The sequence below is a fragment of the Pithys albifrons genome, chromosome 1, assembly GCF_047495875.1.
Source record: "Pithys albifrons albifrons isolate INPA30051 chromosome 1, PitAlb_v1, whole genome shotgun sequence".
Classification (NCBI taxonomy): domain Eukaryota; kingdom Metazoa; phylum Chordata; class Aves; order Passeriformes; family Thamnophilidae; genus Pithys; species Pithys albifrons.
In genome coordinates, this window is record NC_092458.1 from 19,553,725 (window position 1) to 19,579,363 (window position 25,639).

General features: G+C 45.3%; 1 protein-coding gene across 2 annotated transcripts; it reads left to right on the top strand.

Moving 5' to 3' along the window:
- Positions 1–1,349: 1,349 nt before the first annotated feature.
- CHAMP1 (chromosome alignment maintaining phosphoprotein 1) lies at positions 1,350–18,223 on the top strand. 2 transcript variants are annotated; one of them, XM_071573998.1, is made up of 3 exons: positions 1,350–1,439; positions 3,873–3,966; positions 14,360–18,223. In XM_071573998.1, exon 3 carries the CDS (start codon positions 14,421–14,423, stop codon positions 17,313–17,315), a length of 2,895 nt encoding a protein of 964 aa, XP_071430099.1. In that variant the 5' UTR covers positions 1,350–1,439; positions 3,873–3,966; positions 14,360–14,420; the 3' UTR covers positions 17,316–18,223. The 2 variants fall into 2 exon arrangements, with proteins under 2 accessions (XP_071430099.1, XP_071430167.1); XM_071574066.1 differs by lacking the exon at positions 3,873–3,966 and having other exon boundaries at positions 1,361–1,439.
- Positions 18,224–25,639: the final 7,416 nt, after the last annotated feature.

Below are 25,639 nucleotides of genomic sequence, written 5' to 3' on the forward strand. Positions count from 1 at the left end.
TCACAGCATTTGAGGGATTGATTTTCTTGAAAACTTAGCCAAAACTGCTGACAAATACTGCTTCTAGCCAAGTAGCCGGTGAGGTGCAGCAGATCATGGATAAATGCTGCCTGACACAGCAGCTGATCAGAGACCAACATCTTGGCAAGGAAATGCTTCCAAATGTCCAGTCTGAACCTTCCTGGGGCAGCTCTGAGCAATTCCCATTGCATCCTTTCACTGGGCACCAGGGAGAAGAGCTCAGCACCTCCCTCTCCACTTCCTCTCCTTGCAAAACTTTAGAGAGCATTGAGGTCACTGCTGAGGCTCCAGGGGATTTTTCCATCCCTGGAGGTGTTTTAAGGAAAGACCAGGCATGGTACTTATTGTCCTGGTCTAGTTGATGTGGTGATCTGAGTCATAGGGTGGACTAGATGATCTCAGGGGTCTTTTCCAACCTCATCGATTTTCCTATTCTTTTCACACCGCACAAAAAGCACAGTAAAAAAAAAAAAAAAAAAACAAAAACAAAAAAAAAAACCCAACAAAAACCCCCCAAAGACCAAAGGCAGTTCCTGAACTGAGAGGCCCAGAACTGGACAGAGTACTTGAGGTGTGGCCTACTCAGCACTGGGGAGGCCACACCTTGGATCCCGTGTCCAGTTCTGAGCCCCTCAGTTCAGGAAGGACACGCAGGTGATGGAGCATGTCCAGAGAAGGGCAATGAGGCTGGTAAAGGGTCTGGAGCACAAATCTTGTGAGGAGCAGCTGAGGGACCTGGGGGTGTTTAGCCTGGAGAAAAGGAGGCTGGGAGGGGGCCATGTCACTCTCTACAACTACCTGAACGGAGGTCGTAGCCAGGGGTGGTCTCTTCTCCCACGCAACCAGTGATAGGATGAGAGGACATAGTCTCAAGCAGTACCAGCAGAGGTTTAGGATGGACATTAGGAAGAAATTCTTCATAGGAAGGGTGATTAGATGCTGGAACGGGCTGACCAGGGGGGTGATGAAGTCACCGTGCCTGGAGGTGTTTAAGGAAAGACTGGCTGTGGCACTGAGTGCGATGGTTGGGTTGACAAGGTGTTGTTTGGCCGCAGTTTGGACTGGATGATCTCAGAGGTCGTGTCTGCCCCGACCTGTGGCCGTGCCTCCTTTTCCGCGCCCCAGGCCCGTCCCCACGCAGGGCACCCCCGCTCGTGCCCGGGGCATCTCCCTCGTACCGGGGGCACGGGCGGGGGTACCCCGGCACGAGGGGTGGATGCCCCGGGCACGAGCGGGGGCTCCCCCGGGCGGCAGCGCCCCCTGCCGGCGGGCCGGGTGCGGCGCGGCCTGGCCCCGCCCCGTCTGTGCCGCCGCCGCCGCGCACGTGACCGGCACCGCCCCCGCCGCCGCCGCCGCCGCCATTGGCGGGGGAGCCCGGCCCGGCCCCCGGCCCGCGCCGCCGCCGCCGCTGCCCGCCGGTGAGTGCGGCCCGCGGGGCCCCGCAGACCCGGCCCGCCCGCCGCGTCCCCCGCCCCGCCCGCGGGCGCCGGGCCCGGGCCTTCTCCTTGGCCGGCCCCCGGGGGTGGCGGCGACGGCGGTGCCGGCGCGGGGGGAAACAAAACCGGTGGGGCCGCGCACGGGCGGGACAGAGGGAGGGAGAGGGGAGGCGGCGAGGGAGAGCGGCCGGCGGGCCGGGGAGGGGATGAATGGGCTGGGGGCGCGGCCCTGGGAGGGCCGGGCAGCACGGAGCCGGCGGCCCCGGGAGCGCCGGGCCCGCAGGCACCCCCTGCCCGCGGGAAAGTTGCGGCGGGGCCGGCGGAGCGGGGAGCGGGATGGACACGCTGCCAGACTGGCTGCCCTGAGATAGTGAGTTCGGCACGGGTCGTGTCTCCGCCAGGACCGGGACCGGGACCGGGACCGGGCCCTTCCCCGGTGCCAGAAAGAGCGGCCGGGAGCGGGTGCGTCGCACGTGGGACGGGAAGCAGGTGCAGCCCCGGGGCTCGGCGTGCACCGCTCGGGAGCGTGTCCTGGGAGGAGCGGCTGGGGGAGCTGGGGATGTTCAGCCTGCAGAAGAGGAGGCTCAGGAGTGAGTGAGGTTATCACTCTCTGGAACCACCTGAAGGGAGGTTGTAGCCCAGGTCGGCCTCTTTTCCCAGGCAACTAGTGGCAGGATGAGAGGACATCGTCTCAAATAGCACCATGGTGGTTTAGGTTGGACATTAGGAGGAATTTCTTCACAGAAGGGGTGATTAGGTGCTGGAATGGGCTGCCCAGGGAGGTGATGGAGTTACCGTCCCTGGAGGTGTTTAATGAAAGACTGGCACTGAGTGCCATGGTTTGGTTGACATCGTGATGTTCAATCATAGGTTGCACTCAGTGATCTCAGAGGTCTTTTCCAACCGAATTGATTCTCTGATTCAGTGAATTGTTTATAAGTGAGGAATGCAGAAACTTCGGATTTAATTTTTCTCTTCCATAATCTCCCCTTGAATCCCACCAACTTTCAGGAATATAAGTGGAATTATAAGGCTGGTGTCACCAAGGTTTACAACATTAATTCACAGTTCCTGACAATATTGAATGGTGTGTCCACTGGTGCTCATTAGCTCAGGTTCAGCACTGCAGCAGTAACGTTTCTGGGGCCATTTTTGGAAGCCATTTATGTGGAATTGTGAACTTGCAGTTAGAAAGCCTTGTCAGAAGTACATGGAATTAATTGTTTTCTATCCTGAATGTCACAGGAACACTGATTTTACTCTGCACTTTAGACTGTTACTAGATCTTTTATTGAGAACTAATATTGTTTTAACAAGAGAAGTGTCATTCTCTTAACAAAGATTGAAATCTTGCAAAATAGCTCCACTTCTGGCCACTTTGTTTCATAAATCATTTTCATGTGCATCAAATGTTGTCACTGTGCAGCTCTCCTGTGACTTGAACCTTTCCTGAAAACATGGGACTTCATAATACAGCCATTTCCTTCCTGGATCTGGTGTCTCCTGTGTTCTTGGCATATCATAGCGTTTCAGTGGTTGGTTGGGTCAGAGAGGTTGTGCCTCATTTACATGTGTAATTTTAAAAGACCTGGTTCAGCAATTGCTGCTCATGGAACTTGTTAACCAAGACAGAACTTAACCTGAATAGACTGGCTGGTACCTGGGAGTTCAGATGTGAAGATACAGTCAGATTCCTGTGGACACTGTTGGATCAGCAGGAGCACAGTTCTGCCTGTCTTGCTCATGGTGTATTGGAAGTGACCCACTTGCCTGCAATGTTTGTTGTGAAGTGCCTGCTCTGCCACGCTGTGAGGATGTTTCTGTGGAGCTTTCTCTAGGAGCTGAACTTCTGTTTGTCAGTCACAACACAAGGATGTAGCTTCAAGAGAAGCATCATGCTGCCACCAGACTGCCATTTACTTTTTGGCACTGCAAGAACGTGTCTCTTTTGCTTAAACACAGCAATAGTCTGGATCTGCTCCTGCCAGCAGAGGCAGTGAAGCAACTGTATCCAGCTTTCTTTTGCTGGCAACAAGCTTAAATCTCTTCACTGATAGAGGATAGGGCTGATCTGTTTCTCTCTGAGAAATTTCTGAGATTGATGACAAGGAGCAGTGGTCCATACTGTGCAGGAAATAGAGGGAATCCAGCGTGCTTGTAGAGCATTGCAGAAGGTCATGGGGTTTTCTTCTGGAGGGCTTTCCCAGCTGTGTTGGTGTCATTGGTGCGTGTTGCGTTTCCACTGTCTGCTTGAGTCTTATCAGGCTTGTTTGTTTATTGAGAGGAAAAGAGCTATAGATCCTTCTGCCACTGAGAAGCAATTTGATTTTGAACAATATGACAGACTACTTGTTGCTGTGTTCTGAAATTCTTTGTGGAATATTAAAAGTAACCTGTAGTTTTCTGTGTTCACAGGCAGCCTAGATCTTTAGCTTTGAGCCCTTCGTTGCTTCCCTCTGGTGCTGCCTCATGACAGTTACAGCTTAACCTCTGTAGAGGAAAGATGCAGGTATGTAGTATATGTTAAATGTTGCAACGCTGAGTATAGAGTGTGTTTATTAAAAAATACCAGGAATGATTGGTAGACTTGTAGCTATGAAATTGGAATGGAGTTGAGAAGTGGAGACAGGTTGTTTGCTGACAGAGTTGGTGTTGTGCCATCCCCTGCGTGGATTCCTTTTTATATGTAATATCTCCTATGTATATCTTTTTTTCCACTGGGAGGTTTTTGAGAGGCTGCAGGAATTATGGCTTAATCTTTAGTGGGATCCTCATGGAAAAAAGGATGCGGAATCCAGGAGCTGTCTCTGAAATGCCTACATGTATTGATTGGCTGGGAAGACATCAGGAGATCTCTCCGCTCTGTGCATTAGCTTAGGAAAGTCCTATTGCTCAATCTAACATGAGCTCAGCAGAGTTTTCTGATGCTCTTTGGCTCTGCTCTGTGGTTGCCCTGCAATACATAACCAACTTTTGGTTAAATTTGCATTTATGTCATTGCCTCTGACTTCTTGGGTGCTTTTTCTCGCTGCCAAATCATGACTTTAAACTCTTGGGTGCTGAGAACCAAGCAAGAAAAGTAGTGATAGTTGTTCTTTTCTCAGGTAGATATGTGTCCTCATTACCAATCCTTTTGCCCTTCTGTTTTTCTGTTCTTCCTGTGGTGGAGGAGGTTATGGCCAGGACGGTAGCACAGGGAACAAGGAATTGGTGTAAGGATCTCCAGCATCTCTGTGGAGAGCTGAGAGGGCTGGTGGTAGGAACCTTTGTATGTAGGTTCTAGACGTGTGAAAAAAGAGGAGTGGGAAGAGGTGGCTGATGGAGCAGCAGAGACCTGTGGTCCCACTGCTGAGACTTCTGTGTCTCTTCAAGAAGCTCATAATGTGAGCGATGGACATTGATCTGTGTCACTTCAGGCCATCTAAGAACTGAGTGGGTGCTGATGCTGTTACTGTGCTTGATATCTGTAGGTATAGTGAGCTTGTAGACAGAAGCACTTAGCTGTTCAGGTGGATTTCAGTGGAAAACTTCCCATCTTAGGAAGACTAAAAGAGTTTTTTCTGCCATAAGTTAAAGTTTAGTATTGCAAGCTCCAGAATCTTAGTTGAATCATAGTATTTAGTCTTGAAGTGGAGCCAGGATGCAGACACAGGACAAGCATAAATGCTGGAGTTCAGTCTTCTGCTTCGATTGTAATGTGTTCTCAGAACAGATAATTAGTTCTTTTTGGCTGCATCTGTATTTGTTTTCTCAGTGTTGCAGCCATGAAAAGTGAGAAAAGTAGGAGGGGATGCAGAAGGAGCAAATAAGGAATGCAGTTGTGCTTTGTAGTGTTCAAGTGGCACGAAACCTCAGCTGTAGCCACTGCTGCACAGCACATCCTGTAACTGAGAGTTTGAGTAGGGGCAGTGTTCGTGTCCTTTCTACCAAAGAGGTAAGGCCTGGCAGAGTGTTCAGCAAAACAGAGTGGCCTGAGGCCTGCACAACAGTTACCTGTATCTGCATGGGTGGCAGCTTCTTTGTCTCTCCGAGGAGCATTCAAACAGGCCTGAGACGTACCTGGTGGCCATATCCCTTCTGCTTTTTTTCATGGGGGACCTGTTGCTCATGACAATTTGATCTTCATCCCTCAAATTCATACTCTTCCTCAAAGGGCTTCAGAGCACTAGAATGAAGTTTGGATTTAGTACTTGGTCCAGTTCTCTGCAGTGCTCATGGAGCACCCTGACAGATTGCTCACACCAGTTGTTTTCCTTACCCTTTTTATGGATTTGAGTTGGAGCGGTGCAGATCTAGTCCCCTCTCATGTCTGTAATAATGCCTTTACACTGAGGGAGCACGGTCCATCTCTCTTTGTGTTGCCAAAAAGATGCTGTTGAGCACAGATTGCATAAGAGTTCATGCAGGTCCAAAGCTATGAGGACCTGGTTACTGAGCACAGGGTTTCTAGACTGGCTGGCTCTGCTGGTGTGGGACTGTTGAAAAAGCAGTGACATGTTGTTCCTTACACGTTCACCCAAATACAGGACCCACTGTAGAACAATTCTGGTGCAGGAGTTGATGGCAAGGAGCAATGTGAAGCAGAAGTTACTGGTGTGATAAACCTGAGTGTAGAGGAGGGCAGTAACCAGAGTCATGTAGAGACAGTGGCACTGGAGCTCCAAGAGAGAAGCGATCAGAAGGGATTGACAAGAAAATTTTTCAGACTCAGCCATGTGTGTATGTTGAGGCAGTTAAATGCCACCCTGACACCCAATCCTGTCAGATCTCGGAAGCTCAGCAGGGTCAGGCCTGGTTAGTACTTGGATGGGGGACCTCAGACTAGCTTTTTAGATATGTGCTAAGTGAACCACCAACATCTCAGAGTTTATTGCGTCCGAAGTGTTTCAGCAAACTTAAATTGACAGCGTGAGTTAGTAGTGGCTCAGCACTGTTGAGGTTTGTTACTGATCTCACAGTAACTATTCTAAAACTAGATTTACTATTCCATGAACTTGTGCCTAAGGTGCTGCAATAACAAAGAGTTGAGTTGCTCAGTAGTATGCCTCAATTAATTAGAGATTTCAGCAGAAGAGGCAGCTCCTTCAGTGACAGCCAGCTATGGTGGGGTGAAGTTACAGAACTACAAATGTGGAGAGAGCAGGGTGAGAACTCTTTAATGTTATTTCTTATGTTGAAGGCTTGAATGCCAGGACCTTTGGATGTCTGAACTGTGCCTATAACTTTTTCGGTTCCAAAATAATCTCATGGTTAAAAAAAGCTTAGAAGCAATTTGGACAATTTGTGTAAAGGAGCCAGGGCCTTCTTGTCACTTGTATTTGGAAAGAAAATGGAACTGTTCATCATTAAGTAAGATAAAACTGACTAAAAGGAGAGAATAGGAGGTGGGGTGAAGTGTAGTTGAGTTAATTACAGAAAGCTGCAGAAAGGGCAAAAGTTAGGTAGTGTGCAGAGGGGAGGGAAGTTTTGAAGAGGGCAGAAAAGATTGTCTGGTAATGTTTGATGTAAACTGTGATAAATTCAATTTGGAAAATCCTTTTTTTGTTTCCTAGAGAGAAGAATAATTCAGGATTACCACCAATTTTGGAATTGACAAAATCCCTTTCAAGTTTAAAAATGTGATTAGTGCACAATCTCCTTATTGTCCTAATTATGTTCTGCTGTGATTTGGTAAAAAAACCCCTCCTTTATGTTTAACTGAACAATTCAGAATTTTTGGCTTTCAAATTGAAATCTTCCTTTCCTCCCATCATGACAAATCCCCCAAACATAAACTGTAATTCATAAAGACTTGAAGGTCTTTTGGAGTGTTAAGTAAGACATGACATGCTTTGGGTTTTTACAATTGGCAAGTTATTTGCTGTTGCAGAGCTATAGACCACTGAACACTTCTGTTATCTTTCTGTGTTGTTTTATCTTTTACAGAAATAAAAAGTTTGTTTTAAGATGTTGAGAAGTGTTTCATGAATGTGGTGTGGACTACATTTTTGAGGTGTCTCTTGTATGGCTGCCAGTAGTGTAAGAAACTGCAAATTATACCCCAAACGTCCTTCCACTTCAGTGTTTGTAGAGCAGTTCACTTACTTCTCATCCATAGCCAGACTGCAGTCAGATGCTGTGTTTGTCTCATAGTTGTAAAGCAGGATCCTTCTTAAAGCTGTGTCTGTGGTCCCGCCCTGCTTCCTGACTGGAAACCTACCTGTTCCTGTGACTTAATGGGAAGTGTGTATGCAGAGTGCATGCAAAGAGGTTGTTCCATGAGTGGCTGAGCTAGTGAACATTTATTTCTTAGGGATTTGTGCCCTCTGCTTCTCAGCCTGTCCCTCTTTCCTGTTTTATTGCTATATCCCTTTAGCAGCATTGCTCATTTGCTTTCATTATTTTTTTGCTCCAAACCAAAAGCATCTCACTGCTGTAGGGTTTTTAATTCTGTCTCTCTCTCCCTAATTACAAGCTGAATCAGAAGCTGCTTGTTCGGTGTGTTTTTGCATACGGACCATTTGTGTAGAAGCTAAACAGAACCAGGCACTGTTAAGTGATGTATCGGCTGTAGCCTCAGTGGAGCATTGCTTTCATTCCCCACTTGGTTCCTGATTTTCATGAAATGTGTAGAAATGTAAAACAAGGCTGGATTGCTTTGTCTGGTTTGATTGGCATTGACTATAGGACAATGTGTTTGTGTAAGCCTCATTTCCATGAGAAACCTGGGTGAAAATGCTTCAGGAATAAATGGATGAAAACTTGCATGAATGTATATTTTTAGATTTGTTGTAAGTCTAATATATATTTAGACAGGAAAATTAATGTTAAAATGACACAAAAATTTTGAGTGTTTTGAAGCAGTATGTTTTACAAGACCCCCCAAAATTAGTTTGATAGCTTAGCGTGATAATCATGTAACAACTGTTTTAATTTCAACCTACAAGAAAAAACCGTATGGATTTCACTTAAATGTCCAAATATTCCTTCCACTCTTATGTGAATAGAACTTCGAGAATATGGTTTTCTGCTTATTGCAGAAGCTAATCCAGGTAAGTTCTGTTGGAAACAGTGGAATCTAGCCAGATCATTAAAAGATACGTGCAATTCAGATGCTGCATTTCTGGTTGTGTTGGGTTTTTATGTGTTGGTTTTTGGGATGCTTGTTGGTTGGTTTGTTTTGTGGTTGGAGTTATTTTGTTTGTTAGTTTGTTTTTTAAGGTCGCACAAAACCAATAATTTTGGGAGATTTCCATCTTTCTCTTTGGAGTGAGGAAAAAAATACTTGGAATACAGAGGACTATCAACTACACCAACTGGAAAAATAACCCTGTTGCTTTTCTTAAATAGTATTTTTGTTATTAGGGCAGCAGATGAAATAATGGAATGGGAAAAATTCTTTGCATAATGGATAAAGTTCTTATGATCAGCAATATTTGTTTTTCATGTACTTAGTGAAAGGAAAACTATTTAACAGGTGAAAACAGGGCCTAGGATTTAGGCTGGTATTTTCTTGAATGGTTTGGTGGTGGGGGGGGGGAGGTTTATCTTTCTCAAAACCTGCTAATTTGTTTCAAAATGTAATGATGAAGATCTGTTTTTGAAATGTCTTCACCTCAGTAAGAGTATTTCAAAGTACTTTTTATTTTCAATTTACATATCTAATAGAGAAAGCAAGTCACGTTTATCAAATGAAATGCAAATTTTGCTCTTCATCACCTGGGTTCTTTTTTTATCATAGAATTGATTGGGCTGGAAAAGACCTCCAAGATCATCAAGTCTAATCCTTGATCCAACTCCAGTCCCTTTACCAGATCATGGCACTCAGTGCCACATCCACTCTCAGTTTAAAAACCTCCAGGGATGGTGAATCCACCACCTCTCCGGGCAGCCCATTCCAATGCCTGATTACTCTCTCTGGAAAGAATTTTTTTCTGATATCCAACTTAAATTTCCCCTGGCAGAGCTTAAGCCTGTGCCCCCTTGTCCTATTGCTGAGTGCCTGGGAGAAGAGACCAGCCCCCACCTGGCTAGAACTTCCCTTCAGGTAGTTCTAGACAGTGATGAGGTCACCCCTGAGCCTCCTCTTCTCCAGGCTAAACAACCCCAGCTCCCTCAGCCTCTCCCCACAGGGCTTGTGCTCCAGTCCCTTCACCAGCCTTGTTGCTCTTCTCTGGACCCGCTCCAGCACCTCAATATCCTTTCTGAACTGAGGGGTCTAAAACTGAACACAGTACTCAAGGTGTGGCCTCACCAACGCAGAGTACAGGGCAAGGATCACTTCCCTGGTCCTGCTGGCCACGCTATTTTTGATACAGGACAGGATCCCATTGGCCTTCTTGGCCACCTGGGCACACTGTTGGCTCATGTTGAGCTTCCTGTCAATTAGTACTCCAAGGTCCCTTTCTGCCTGGCTGCTCTCTAGCCACTCTGTGCCCAGCCTGTAGCGCTGCAGGGGGTTGTTGTGGCCAAAGTGCAGGACCCGGCACTTGGCCTTATTGAACTTCATCCCATTGGGATCAGCTCATCTCTCAAGTCTATCCAGATCCCTCTGCAGAGCCCTCCTGCCTTCCAGCAGATCGACACTCCCTCCCAGCTTGGTGTCATCAGCAAATTTGCTGATGATGGACTCAATCCCCTCATCTAAATCATCAGTAAAGATGTTAAACAGGACTGGACCCAACACAGACCCCTGGGGAACACCACTGGTGACCGGCCGCCAGCTGGATGCAGCTTCGTTCACCAGCACTCTCTGGGCCCGACCCTCCAGCCAGCTCTTAATCCAGGAGAGGGTACACTTGTCCAGGCCATGGGCTACCAGCTTTTCCAGGAGTATATTATGGGAGACAGTGTCAAAGGCCTTGCTGAAGTCCAGATAGACACATCCACAGCCTTCCCTTCATCCACCAGGTGGGTCACCTGATCGTAAAAAGAGATCAGGTTGGTCAGACAGGACCTGCCCCTCCTAAACCCATGCTGGCTGGGTCTAATCCCTTGTCCACCCTGAAGGTGCTGTGTGATTGCACTCAGGATGAACTGCTCCATAACCCTGCCAGGCACGGAGGTCAGGCTGACAGGCCTGTAGTTGCCAGGGTCCTGCTTGCAGCCCTTTTTGTGGATTGGGGTGACATTGGCCAACCTCCAATCATCTGGGACGTCCCCAGAGAGCCAGGACTGTTGGAAGATGATGGAGAGTGGTTTGGCAAGCTCTTCTGCCAGCTCCCTCATCAACCTGGGATGGATCCCATCTGGTCCCATAGACTTGTTAGGATCCAGCTGGCTCAGTAAGTCAGTAACTGTATCCTCCTGGAATACAGGAGGGCTATTCAGCTCCCTCTCCCTGTCCACCAGCTCCAGAGGCCAGTTGTCTTGAGGGCCACCTGTCTTACTGGTGAAAACTGAGGCAAAGTAGGTGTTAAGTACCTCAGCCTTCTCCTCATCTTCCTTAACTATATTTCCCTCCAAGTCCAACAGAGAATTGAGGTTTTCCTTGCCCCTCTTTTTGTTATTAATGTATTTATAGAAGGACTTTTTCTTATCCCTAACAGAAATAGCCAAATTAACTTCAAATTCCACTTTTCTTTCCCTGATTTTTTTCCTGCATGACCTAGCTATCTTCATAAATTCTTCGTAAGTAGCCAGACCTTTTTTCCACAGTCTGTAAACTTTCTTTTTATCCCTGATTTCTTTCAGAATCTCCCTATTTAACCAAGCTGGCCGTTTTCCCCTCCGGCTGGCCTTTTGGCACACTGGGACAGCCTGTTGCTGTGCACTCAAAATTTCCTGCATGAAACATGTCCATCCCTCCTGGACCCCCTTGCCTTTAAGGGTTGTTTCCCAGGGTATGCTCTGAATTAGTCTTTTGAATAGGCCAAAACCTGCCCTCCCGAAGTCCAGTGTAGAGGTTTTAATGGTGGCTCTCCTTACATCCCTGAGGACTGAAAATTCTATTATTTCATGGTCACTATGCCCCAGGCGGCCTCCAACCACTACATCATCTACCAGCCCCTCTCTGTTTGTAATCAGTAGGTCTAGAGGGGCCTTACCCCTGGTAAGCTGGTTTACCAGTTGATGAAGGAAATTGTCCTCTATACACTCCAGGAACCTCCTTGACTGCCTCTTCTCTGCAGTATGAAGCTCCCAGCAGATATCTGGCAGGTTAAAGTCACCCACAAGAACAAGGGCTGGAGATTTTGAGACATCTGCCGGCTGCCTGTAGAATAATTCATCTCCTTCATCATCCTGGTTGGGCGGTCTGTAACAGACTCCCACAAGGGTGTCAGCCTTGTTGGCCTTCCCCCTGATTCTGGTCCACAGGCACTCAACCTTGTCATTGCACTCAAGTTCAACAGAGTCAAGAGACTCTCTAACATATAAAGCCACCCCTCCACCTCTCCTTCCCTGCCTGTCCTTTCTGAAGAGCTTGTAGCCCCCCATAGCAGCACTTCAGTCGTGTGAGTCATCCCACCACGTTTCTGTGATAGCAACTACGTCAAAGCTTTCCTGTTGCCCTATGGCTTCCAGCTCCTCTTGTTTGTTGCCCATACTGCGTGCATTGGTGTACATGCGCCTGAGGTGGGCTGCTGATTTCAGTCTTAACTCAGGCTTTCCTTAATCTGTTCTTTGGAGAGCCCGGTTTCAATCCCTTCCCCCTTCAAATCCAGTTTAAAGCCCTCCTAATTAGCCCTGCCAAATTATGGCCTACAGTCCTCTTGCTCTTCCTAGAAGGATGAAGCACATGTGGTTTGGGAGACTTGGTACCGTGGAGTTTGCCCCATGGTCAAAAAAACCCAAAAGTTTGATGGTGGCACCAGTCCTTTAGCCACCTGTTGATGAGATGAGCTTTTCTACTCCTCTTATTATTTAACTCGTCATCCATCCCAGATAGCACAGGAACTGAGGCAAATATCACCTGTGCTCCTGTCCCATGAACTGACCGACCCAGTGCTTTAAAGTCTTTTTTAGTTATCCTGGCACTTCTTTCATCAATGTCCTTGCTGCCAGCTTGGACTACTAACAGGGGATAATAGTCTGAGGGCTGAATTAGCTCAGGAAGTCTCTACTAATATCCCTTACCCTGGCCCCAGGAAAGCGGCAGACCTCCATGTGGGATGGGTCTGGACAACATACAGGGCCCTCTGTTTCCCTCAGAAGGGAGTCACCGACTACAACCACCCTTCTTTTTTTCCTTATAGCTGTAGTTATAATCCATCTTGTCAGTGGTGTCGAGCCAGGAGGGTCTCCAGGCAAATCTTCTTGGCTGTTCTTTGCCTGACTTTCTGGGTTCAGGGCCTCATATCTATTCTTTAAGGGCACCCAGGGTGATGATGGAGTTCAAGAGAGGGTTCTTTTACCTCTGTGATCAGGGACCTGTTTCCATTTTCCCCCATCAATTTGGTCTGCTCCACCTGCCTTATGACAGGAGGGGCAGGGCTTTGCTACCTCTTGTTGGACTCCCTGAGCCATCAAAAGGGTTTGACTCCACCAGTCAATTTCCTTTTCACTCTGTCCTGGGTTGAGCCGGCAAAATGCCAAGTGTCCAGGACAGGGTGAAAAGGGTTCCTCCTCCCCCCAACCAACTAAGGGAAAAAGAAGAGGGAGAGGAAAGAAAAACCTTCAAACCAGGTTTATGCTGGAACTAACTACATGTATTTATACAGAAAAGAGAAAATTAAGAGATATAACACACACTTACACAAGTTATGCATATATAACAAGGAATAACTTCCCACTCCCCAATTAATACAAAGCCCATTACTCTAAATTCATAAGCACTCCAAAAGACACTCAGCAAGAAAGTATAACAGCAAAATATTTCTACTTCCCTGAATGCAAACAAAATGCAAGCAGAGCCAACAGGAGCAGGGCCTGGCATAGTAGAGGAGCTGCCAGATGTCCTCCTCTTAGTGCAGCCATGATGGAACTAACTAAGCCACTCCCACACACTGGATTTTACCCCCTTTGAGATGATGTATTATGGTATGGAATACAATATTATTGGCTAGAAGAGGTCAGCTGTTAGCTAACTCAGCCCAGCTTAAATTAGCTGACAATCCTAGGCCTAGCTGACCTTTAAAACCTAAGTTTAGGCCCACCTGGCTAAACCCATAACATGCACCTTAGTCTCCCTACCTCTTCCTTAAGCTCTGCCAGTGGGCACAGCGAGTCATTGACCTGCTTACATCGTACACAGGTGCCTCCCATACCATTCTCTGGTGCCAATGCCACGCTCAGACACTCTGCACTACATCCTTCTTGGAGTGTTGTGTCTGTGTAGACACACTCCTTGTATTAACAGCAGCAATGTCTTTCATTTTTCTGGAAACCATTACTAGCTTTGGTTAAGTTGGGGAGAGAGGGAAAAGAAACAAACAAACAAAAAACCATAAACAACCACCACCAACAACAAAACAAACAAAAAAAACAAACCAGAAAAACCCCAACAATAAACTCACCTATGAGAGCTGGTTGTACCCTGTCTGCTAGCCCTGCCACATCCCAGTTTGCCCACTCCTGTTGGGTGCACAAGCAACAGCAGTCCCTCCTGCTCCTTTGGAGGCTCTTACATAGTCTCCCCTAGCACCTGCTAATAAGCCTGACTCACCCCTCACTTACCTGAATTGGTTTCTGAGGAGTAGCCACGCCCAGGCAGGAGATATTTTCTGCTTCCAGATTTTTTACATAGGTGGGAAGGCCTGTTGCTAAATGTAAGTTTTGGTTTTTCAAGTTCAACTGATGTAAAGTGACTTTCAGAAGTTGGAGAGACCTATGTTTATATATAAGTCCTTAGAACTTGTGCAAAACTTAGACTTTTTTAAAAAGGAGGGTGTGGGGCAGGGAAGTGCTCATTATTATTTAGGAATGAAAGAGAGTTGCAATTAACATGGACAGCTAACTATACAGATTTTTTTTGTTTATTGCAGGAACTGAAACTTCCTTTTTAAAAGGTGCAGTGCTGTGAAAACTGTTACTCACCATAGGAAAATGGACGTGTTGCAGATACTACGTAAAACCACAGAACACTTGGAGTGTGACCACTGCAGCTTCAGAGGAACAGACTATGAAAACATACAAATTCATATGGGTACCGTTCACCCAGAGTATTGTGATGAAATGGATGCTGCTGGTTTGGGTAAACTTATATTTTATCAAAAAAGTGCAAAACTGTTTCACTGCCACAAATGTTTCTTTACCAGCAAGATGTACTGCAATGTATATTATCACATTAAAGCACAGCATGCAGCACCTGAGAAGTGGAATGAGGAACAGAAAGAACAACAGGTAGAAGGAGATTCAGATTCATCCAAAAAAGGTGTCACATTGGAGCCCCAAAAACCTACCCTTTCCCCTGAGTTGCACAAACCTGCCCTTTCTCCTGAACTCCCCAAATCTGAACCTGTTGTTTCCCCCAAGCTTCAGAAATCTGTGTCTCCAGAGCCCCAGAAGTCTGCTCAGGTTTCTTCCTCAGAGGCAGAGAAGTCAGCCCAGACTGTATCCCCAGATCCAGAAAAGTCTGTCCAGGCTACATCTCCAGATCCAGAGAAGTTAGTCTCAGCTGTGTCCCCTGATCCACTGAAGCCATCTCCTGCTGTGTCCCCTGATCCACTGAAGCCATCTCCTGCTGTGTCCCCTGACCCGCAGAAGCCATCTCCTGCTGTTTCCCCTGACCCACAGAAGCCAGCCCCAGCTGTGTCTCCAGAGCCCCGCCGGCATTCCCCGGCTGTGTCTCCAGAGCCCCGCCGGCATTCCCCAGCTGTGTCTCCAGAGCCCCGCCGGCATTCCCCAGCAATGTCTCCAGAGCCCCGTCGGCATTCCCCTGCTGTGTCACCAGAGCCCCGGCGCCATTCTCCCGCTGTGTCTCCGGAACCCCGCAGATACTCCCCAGCTGTGTCACCAGAGCCAAAGAAACCTACTCCAGCAGTATCCCCTGAACCGCGGAGATATGCCCCAGGTGGGTCTCCTGAGCCACGGAGGCATCCCTCTCAAATGCGCAGGCCTGCTTCTGCTTCTCCTCCTGAAACCCGCAGGCCTGCCTCTGCAGTCTCGCCAGAGTCATGGAGACCTGCTCCGACTGTTTCCCCTGAGCCCTGGAGGTCTCACGAGGTGCAGAAGTCTTCCACAGTTTCTCCCTGGGCTCCAAAGCCTGCCATGTCAGTGTCCGTGGAATCCCGGAGGTCTGCCCCTGAGTCTCGAAGGCCTGGCCCTGTTGTTCTGCCAGAGCCTAGGAGGGTTGTTTCTGACTCGTGTAAGTCTACGACCTTTTCTGAATCCCAGAAGTCTACTCTTGTTTCTTCTGAGCCGTGGAAACCCATCTCATCTGTTTACCCTGAAGGCTGGAAACCTGTTCTGTCCCCTGACACATGGAAGCATTCTCCTCCCATTTCTCCTGAGCTTCGAAAGTCTAGTCACACTGTTTCCTCTGACTCTTGGAAGCCACCGTTCTTTCCCGAGGTTCGTAAGCCTGGTGTTTCAGTATCTCCTGAATCTTGGAAACTCTCTGAGTCACGGAAATCTATGTATTTTTCTGAAACTCAGAAGTCCCCCTCTGCCGCTCCATCTGAGGTTCAGAAGCGGGCTCATTTCCCTGAACCTCGGAAAAGAGTGCTGTTCCCAGAGTCTCGTAAATCTAATCCTACTGCTTCTACTGATGTCCAGAAACGTGCCATCTTTTCTGAGCCCCAGAATCAGGTATCTACTTCTGCTGTTTCTGCCGAAGGTCAGAAACAAGCCCTGTGTTCCGAAGCCCAGAAATCAGCTCCTGTTTCTTCTGAAGTCCAGAAGCACACAGTATTTTGTGAAGCCCAGAAACTTGCGCCCTTTTCCTCTGAAGTTCAGGAGTCTACTTCCTTTCCAGAATCTCAGAAATCCACGTCCCCTGAAATTCAGAAACATGGCCTTTTTACTGAGTCCCAGAAACCTACTCCTGTTTCTCCCGAGACACCCAAACAAATTGTTTTCACCGACTCCCAGAAATCTGCTGTTTCCCCTGATGTTCAAAAGCATGCTGTGTTTTCTGAGATGCAGAAGCCTGCTGCTGCTTTATCCTCTGATGTCCAGAGACATGCTGAAACTACTGTACCTTCTGAAATCCAGAAGAACATCCTATTTTCTGAGCCTCACAAGTCTGCTTCAGGCTTTTTCTCCGAACCCCAAACACCTAGTGAGTCTGGTGAAAGTGACTTTCTCTCTCACACTTTAGATGATCAGAAACCACTGGATGATTTATTCTCACAGGATGAACAATCATTATTAGCCAAAGAATCACCAGAAGACATGTTATATTCATGCCCCAGAAAGAAGCCCCGGAAGGAAAATCAGGACAACTCAGATTCTGAACTAAATATCAGTGAGTGTGGAAAAACAGAGATGGACTCAATGGAGATAAAGGAACAAGAATCCAACAGTGACCAAGAACAATATGATATGGAGTCATCTGATTATAGCAAAGAGAGCAAAATGGATGCAACTACTCCCACGCAGCCACAGTGTGTGCTGCAGTTTACTGAAGAGAAAGAGGCTTTCATCTCCGAGGAAGAAATAGCAAAATACATGAAACGTGGCAAGGGAAAATATTACTGCAAAATTTGTTGCTGTCGTGCGATGAAAAAAGGTGCTGTCTTGCACCACTTAGTAAACAAGCATAATGTTCAAAGCCCATACAAATGCAAAATATGTGGCAAAGCTTTTCTCTTGGAGTCTCTTCTTAAAAATCATGTTGCTGCTCATGGTCAAAGTTTGTTGAAGTGTCCCCGTTGTAATTTTGAATCAAATTTTCCCCGAGGCTTTAAGAAACATTTAACCCATTGCCAAAGCCGTCATAGTGATGATGCACCTAAAAAACACTTGGACAGCCTTGAGCCACTTGAAGAACAAATTTAATCTGTTTTTTTTTCTTGTTCTAGAAAAGCTGAATTTACAGAAGTGTTCAAAGTGTTACTGTATGTTAACCAAGTAGTTTAGCTGATCTGACAAGTCAGAAGATGCATGGTTTATTGTGCTGTGTTTACCTTGTCTTTTATAGCTGTATTACTGAAGAGATTTACTTTTGAAAGTCATTTTAAATACGTGTTCATGTCTTTGTATTACCCATCAGTAGAGTCATATTTTATTTTTCAGATGTACTATGTTTTTGAAACCAAAATGGATACAAAATAGTTTTGTAAAGATTTGTAAAACATATAGGCAATTAAGGACTGGAGTGGCAAGCAATCCATATTTTCCTGTGAAGACAGCTTGTTTTTTCACATTTGTTAAATGTTGTATTTTTAAAAATGTTTTTATCAAGTTCTCAAATATGGAATTCTCACTCAGTTGAATGTGAAAGAGCCAGAGTATAAGAAACTACCAATATCCTGGAATAATTGTGCCCTGAGATTGTTAATTGAGTGTTTAATCATTTGTTGGAAATTTACTGCACTCAATTCTCTGAATTACTTGTTTCAGATTTAGGAGCATCAAGGTACTTATTTTGTGATTCTGTATTTTGGCCATGTTTTAAGCATGTACTAATATACATTAAATTGATAGATTAATGTCAGACTATGTATAGCTCAACACTTTCTCTTGATGATTCAGATGTTTGTAACGTCAGAAAACCCCTAAATTTCTTGTATTTGGTGAAATGTTATGCTTTAATGTTTTAACAATAAAAAGAAACCCAACCTGGTGGTGATAATTTTTCTTTTTTCTTCTTTTTTTGGTTTTTAAATCAAAAATGAAACCTTTCATGTTCCACAATACTGTCTTTTAAATATTTTTGGCAACAAGAGATGCAAAATTACCCAGGAGTTGTTCTCTGAATGGTTCAGATTCCCAGTCTTCAGCCTACGAAAGAAAGGTTAGTCTGAATTTCATGTCTATTTCAGAAAAACACATCAGATGTAAATAAGGGAAAACATGCAAAACAAAAATTTGTGCATTGTTATTTAACTTGCTGGCCTTTGTGTAATTTGTGTATTATCTGTGAAAAAAACCCCACAAGTACTTTATAATTCAGAAGGAATATAGATTTAAGTGGAAGTAACACAAGGAAGGTTTAATTCTTCTCAGGCTAAATTATGCATAGACGTAAGCTGTCGTAAGTTGGCTTAGAACATAAAGGTGTTAGTGTTAAAATAAATAATAACTTAAAAGTCTGCAAGTGTAAACTCCAGCCAGAGATCTCTAGGTTGGTTTAATTGAAGCCTGTACTTTATTTATTTTGTCTTTCAAGAGGATTCTGGAAGGAAGGGAAAAGGCGTATGGTCACTCAGAAACTGCACCCTCCATCACAGACATGCTAGCCAAGTTCCTCCTCTGTGTGCTGGTTTAAAGGTAAACCAGCAGGAGAAATGAACCCAACATGAAAGAGATTATAAGTCAGAGTTACAGTTTAATAAAAATATTACAATAAATGCAATGATACAAAAAGAAATTGGTTTTAACCCACAAACCCCAGAAGTGTAACCCAGCACCCTCAGGCACAAACAAAATGGTGTTCATTAGCCCCTGTGCTGAGACCCACATGGTTCCCCTGAGTCCAAAGTAAAAGGAAGGGAAAAATTCTGTGGGTGCAGATGACGGTTGCAGTCTGGTCAAGAGTGGTGGTCTCCAACCCCCAAGATTGTATATGCTCAGGTTCAGGGCATGGAGTTACACAATGGGTGATCTAACTCTGTGAGTCATGGGGTATTTTTGGAATTGTTGATGGCCCATTAGCAGACATGACACCTCAGACTGGGTGTGAAGGTGCTAATGACTTCCTGGAGGGGAGTTATCACAGCTCCTGTCTCAAAGGCTTCTTTAACACCCAGCTTACACCCTGAGAGGTTGGGTGTGCCCTGGGCAGCTGCTGCAAATGGTCCATTGTTGACAGTTTGTGAGAAATTAGATAGAGGATATAGAATACACAGCTTTGGTCACACTCGCACAGTGATAAACTGGTGCTGGTTGCTGAGCTGGGACAATCTGCGATGTCCTGACAACTCAGTTGCATTATTTGCTCACATCTTCCTCTTATCTGTCAGTTGTCTGATGGGTTGGTATTTTCTTTCACTGCCTCTCTACCTTTTTGGTCTATATTACTGAATGCTCCAGGCAAGATTCTTATGCCTCGTGAGAGAGTAGCAAAGCCACAAGGGCTAAACCCCACCAAAAGGGTAAATTGTGTATATGTGCTTAGGGTTTCACCAGCCAAGCTCGGAGCCTTGGAGCTCTAGCTGAGACTTGCTGTTCTGTTGAAGCTGCAGGGTAGCCCTCATTGAACCTCTGTACAACTGATGACTGCAGCAGAATTCAGATGTTCTGATTCCCTGTCTCAAACGCTTCCATTAACTCTTCAAAGTGCACAACCTTCTGAAACCCAAAATCTCAAGCTCCAGAGTTAAAGCAAAACTCAGTGGAGAAGCAGACAGTGAATCCCAGCGGCTTCCTCCAGTGCTGCAAGAGAAAATCTAAAAATATTTGTTTTCTCTTTGTACACTCAGTGTTTAGTTTTATTCCTTATTTTCCATCCATTCACAGCTGTAGAACTTGAAACATACTGAGGAAAAACAATTCCTTTTAAGCAACTTACAATGTCTTGCATTTTAAAAGTAAAAAAGAAAAATAAATCATTTAATGGGCAAAATTAAATCCTTGTATTAGGAATAAAGGTACCTAACATAGGTACCTTTCATCCTGATTTGGTAGACTAGAACTGTTATCAGTTACAGCATTCATGCTGTGTACTTCTAGTTAGGAATCGTCATGTCCACAAACACAAAAGGGGGAAGCTTCTGGCAGCTTCTCAGAGAAGCCACTCATCCCTCTGCAGCCCCCTACTAACCAAAACCTGGCCATCCAAAACCAGCACAAAAGTGCCGCATTAGTGGAAAAAGCCTGAACAAAGTAAATGTGGGACTGTTTCTGAGCGGGCTGGGTGGATTGGTGACTGCAGATACACAAGAGTCTGAGGTACCCAGTGCCACCTTTGTCTTCTCCTCACCAGCAAGGTCTCACAGGCCTCTGTGATTAGTCAAAGAGTTGAAGAAGTGGAACAACTACCATCAGAGAGGGCTGAGCCAGGAGTTACTCAAACTCAACTCATACAAGTCCATGGGACCCTGTGGATGGTGTCCCAGGGTGCTCTGAGAACTGGCTGCCATCCACGGTAGTTGTATATTATCTTTGATGGAGTTGTCACTGACCTATAAATGCCAATACTTATGGTGACTCTGAGGACAGAATCTTTCTGAAAATTAAAGCAGAGGATGTACACAGAAGAAATCTTAATGTTCCTTCATTCTTCCTCCTCCTGCAGAGCCTCCAAATATGTAACATTACAAAGGTTCAGCAGTGCAGTTGCTACAGATGTGAGTTGGTTCGGTGATATCTTGTGCTGTTTTGTTACGGAGAACAGGAAAGCTGGTAATGATCAAATGAAGAGTTTGGAGAAAATGAGCTCTGCAGTTGAAATGATGTCTCAGGATGTCAATAAGACATATACTGGTACAATGATCTCACAGATGGGACAGAAGGTTTTTACACGAAGACCATATGGACACTAAAGAGATAATGTAATGACCTTTCTGATGCAGCTCTGGCTTAAGAGGTTACTGCTCTCAGCTGTCCAACTCCCTTTGTCTGTGCACTGTTTCTTAACCGCTTTTTGTTGAACTGTTCACCTGTGTGATTTCTAAAGCAGAAACTAGTCTCTTAAAATGTCTTGGCTGTAAATAATCTTTTTTCAAAGACCAGAATAATTTGTAAATGCCTCTGTTTATCCTACTGTGGTGCAGATGGGATATTAATATCCAGAAGGGGCAGAAAAAGTCAGGTGGGGCTGAATGGTAGGTAGTAATTACTTATTTCTTAGCAAAAAAGTGTACACATAAGAGGAAAAATTTCTTCACCTAAAGGGGTATCAAGCCAGAGAGGCTAGACCAGGAGACTCTGGACAGTGATGGAGTCACCATCCTGAAGGTATTTCAAAGACACGTGGGGACATGGTTTAGTACTGAACCTGGCAGTTCTACATTAACAGTTGGACTTGATAATTTTAGAGGTCTTTTCCAAGCTAAACAGTTCTATGAATCTGTGATTCTATGTGTAGCCTACATGGATCAAAATATTCCTGTCTGAATGAGTCCTTCAGTGCATGACTCCTTAGGTTCCTTACAAGACCCGGTCACTAAGCACTCTGGGATTTGTTTCGGCTGAGCCACAGGCCTCCCTGTTAAATGAAATGTTTGCTACATCATTGTGAGGTAAATAATTGTGTATTAGAATGTTAAATGGTGTTCCTTGAAGTTAAAATATTTTGCTGTATAGATTAAGTATTTATTTGAGAATTATACCCAGTGAATTTTGAAATAGTAATTTCCTCTTGTTTCCAGATGCTGTTCTGCTCTGTACCCAGACTACTGCCCATTAATACTCTTCCTCCATTCTCTGAAACCAGTATCTTGATTTAAAAGTCAGCATTAGAAATGTAACCATGTAGAATATTACCTTCTAAAAATAAATAATTGCTGTGGCTAAAGGCAGGTTGGAATCAACACAAATAAACCCTTAAACAAACTAAACATTCCTGGTATGCATGTGAGACAAATACGCATATGTGCAGATGCAGTGTGGCTTTTATAATATCACTTGTTCAGATGTAAGATTGTTTTGTTACAGTTTTCTCTCATGCCTGAAGATCTCAGAGCTAAAACAATTTTCAAAACTGGAAACCAAACAGACTTTACCCGCTTTGGACTGTGCTAATCTCTGGGGTGTTTGCAGTCACTATAGGAGTGCAAAGTGTTAGAAAATATTAGTGTGAAAGTTCACACTCATGTGTTGCAAGATTTGGTGTACCTTTTAGTCTATGCAAGGGGAATTCTGGCATCTTACTGAATTGTTACATAAATATTTTTTATAATTTTTAAATAATTCAATATGGATGCTGTCACATTTTAAAAGATACTGTACTCTGAAATCACTGTTTGTGCATTGCTAGATCACAGAATTCGTTTTTTAGTCTCCTTATTATAAGATTCTTTTAATTTGCTCTGGGATCAGCAACACATTTTTTGATCAGGCAGTACCTCTGCTGTAGCTGCAAAGAAATCTGGCTGAGGGTAGAGTGCCTCAGCCTGCCCACATGGACACTGGCTGCCTCACTTTGTGCTGGGAAGCCTGGCAGGGAGCTGGGAAGGTGCCAGCCACCTCCTAGGCTGCAAACCTTGCTGCAGCTACTGTTGTGCTCCTGTGCTAACAGATCATTATAAAGCCCAATTTGGCTCTCTAGATGGTGGCATGGCCCACACAGGGCTTGTGTGTCTGCAGCATCCAACCTTATTGTGGGGTGTGAGGTGCAGGGTGCAGAGCAGCCACTGCTGTGCTGCTGCCTGCCTTCTGCTCCTCTTCCATCCCACCAGAGCTCTGGGGCCTTTGCCTCTTCACTCAGTTCATTATTCCTTTAATCTCTTCAGGAAGAGCTGTAGTATCTGCCAAGATACAAATAAATTGATGGATGGGGAATGATAACAGCATTGTGGCTTTGCACATATGACAACTATTATGACACAAATATCTTGTTTTTTGATTTTTGTGGTCTCTTGCCCAGAGAAATTGTAGATGCCCCATCCCTGGGAGTGTTTGAGGCCAGGTTGGATGGGGCATTGAGCAACCTGGTGTAGTGGAAGGCGTGTCCCTGCCCATGGCAGGAGGGTTGAAGCTAGAGGGTTTTTAAGTTCCCTTCCAATCTAAATCATTCTGTGATTCCATGACTCTGTGCAACACCAAGTGCTGTTTTATCTCGTTGCTCGCTGCTCTCTGGAACACAGCTTTGGTAAAGCTGTCATTAGAGGGAGCTACAGAGCAATTTATGAGCTGATCAGCTTTAAACATGCTAAATACACATATGGAATAATAATACACCAGCAAGTGGTTCAGAAATTACTCTGGGCTTTTATTATTATGATGAATTAATTTTGGCCTTCCTTAGACTGATTTCTTTGCCACTGTATCCCAAGTCCTTTGTTTTAAAGCAATTGTTTGTTTTCTTTGACACCTCTCCCTGCTGTGCACTATTCCTATTCCCACAGCACATGCGTTATTTACAAAGATGTTTGAAATATTTATGCAATCTCCAAAAAATAAACACTCTTTTGTTCCCTAGGTCACTACTCCTATCATGGTAAGAAAAAGCTCTAAGGGAATTGCAGAGGAGGCTGGTCTTTCCCATGGTGGCATTGAAGTGTTTGGCTGTACTTGAAGCCCCTCAGTGTCATCCTGCTGTGCCAGGGACCTGTGCTGGGCAAAACCTCTGTAAGTGCAAGGAGGATTTAAGTACAGTCCTGATGCACATAACAGAAATTCAGTCTCTACCTGACAGGAGGGTTTTAAATTCTTAGACCTGCTGACCACCAGAAGCTGAGAGAATAAAGCAGGTCCACAAGCATCCCCTGCAAGTCCTGCTCATACAGCACTTACAGCTGGCCCCCACTGTGTGAAAGATGCCAGCACAGTTTCTCACCCAGAGCTTACACAGGAGAGGGTCACACAGAAATCACACAGTGATTCAGAGTCACACAAGAAGTGCACTGGAGGGAACTAGTGAGATGGAAAAGAGAAGAAATGTGAGAAACCAAATTTAGATCCAGCTTAAACTTCCCCATGTGTGAACAGAGAGGAACAGCCTCCAAGCAGGAAATCTGAAACTACAAATCCAGGTGTAGCTGGCACTGCCCTAGGAAATGTGGCTGCAAGGCAGTGGTAGGTAGCACTGCCTGGGTTTAGGATGTTTCCACTTCCAGCATTGACAGCACTTTCTGGGCAATTGATGGACAGCAAAACAGTGTCTTGCTGTTGTTGTCTTGGAGACATTTATTTCTTTATTTTATTTAATATTACATTAGATACAAAAGAGAAATTCTTTGCTGTGAGGGTGGCGAGGCACTGGAACAGGTTGCCCAGAAAAGCTGTAGTTGCTCCATCTCTGGAAGCATCCAGAGATGCTGGACGGGATGTTGAGCAAACTGGTGTAGTGGAAGCTGTCCCTGCCCGTGGCAGGAGTGTTGGAATGAGGTGATCTATAAGGTCCCTTCCAACCCAAACGATTCTATGGTTCTATGATATGTCTGTGCTCTGGCACACTGCCTTCAGAGGCAGCCTGCCCTTCTGTAGTCATATTTCCCCTTGACATCCTCAGGAATTTTGACTGAGTGAGGCTGTGCACTACTTGACTTACTGAGGCAAAAGCTGTTTGCAGATATAAAACACAAACAAGCCCTGAAACTTCTGTTCTTCATCATTTTACATTGACTTGCTGGGGTCTGGGCCATCCCCAGCATTTTTCCTCCCTATACTCATTACTCCAGGCAATAATGAAACTGAGTAAGCCAAATTACCAACTTGGCCTTAACATGGTCATAATGTCATTGAAAGTCGGGGGAAATACAAACATACTGCCTTGGCCATGGGACCCTTCCTGCTTCATTTACAGTAAAAAAAGAATCAGAAATCCTTAGTTCCCTCACTTTCAGACTGCTCTGGTACACATCCACTATAAGTCATTGCACAAAACATCAGAAGAAAGAATTCAGAAGAATTTCATAGCTTGATCTTTCAAACCTATCAGTGAGAAAACCCTTGAAATTTAACTTCCCAGTAAAGAAACCAGGTGAAGCTGTAGGGATGTTTTAACTGTATTAAAAACTGTCACCAAAGATGGTCACATCACTTGGAAGCAAATGCTTAGTTTGAGTAATGATCTCCAGCTGCAATATGAACTGAGAAAATAAGAGTGATAAGTAGTGTTAGGCGGGATCCGTGGCATAGCCTTCGTTGTGATTTTGAAGCAGCAAGGAAGGATTCAAATACCTATGCATTTACAGCAGAACTGGAATGATGTATCTACTCTGGTTTATGTCAGCATGTTTATGTGCAAATAGTTGAAGTAAAGATTCCAGTTTTGCTGATAAATAGCAGAAAATTAACCCACTGCCGCTGGCGTGTGCAGCATAGTTCACATTGCTTTGCAGCAGCTGCAGGATGAGTTCCTTACACTTTGTGTCAACAAAGAGGTACGATTCCAGCACAGGGAAGGGCTCCAGCCAGGCTGCTGGTACAGGAGCTGCCCGATTGCCTGGCCAAGAGAAAGCAGGCACTGGAGCCTTTGACGGCTGCTGGCCTGGGCTATATCCTATCCAGAGTTCTTAAAACTGGCTATTTTATTGTTTGGATATAAGCTGGTT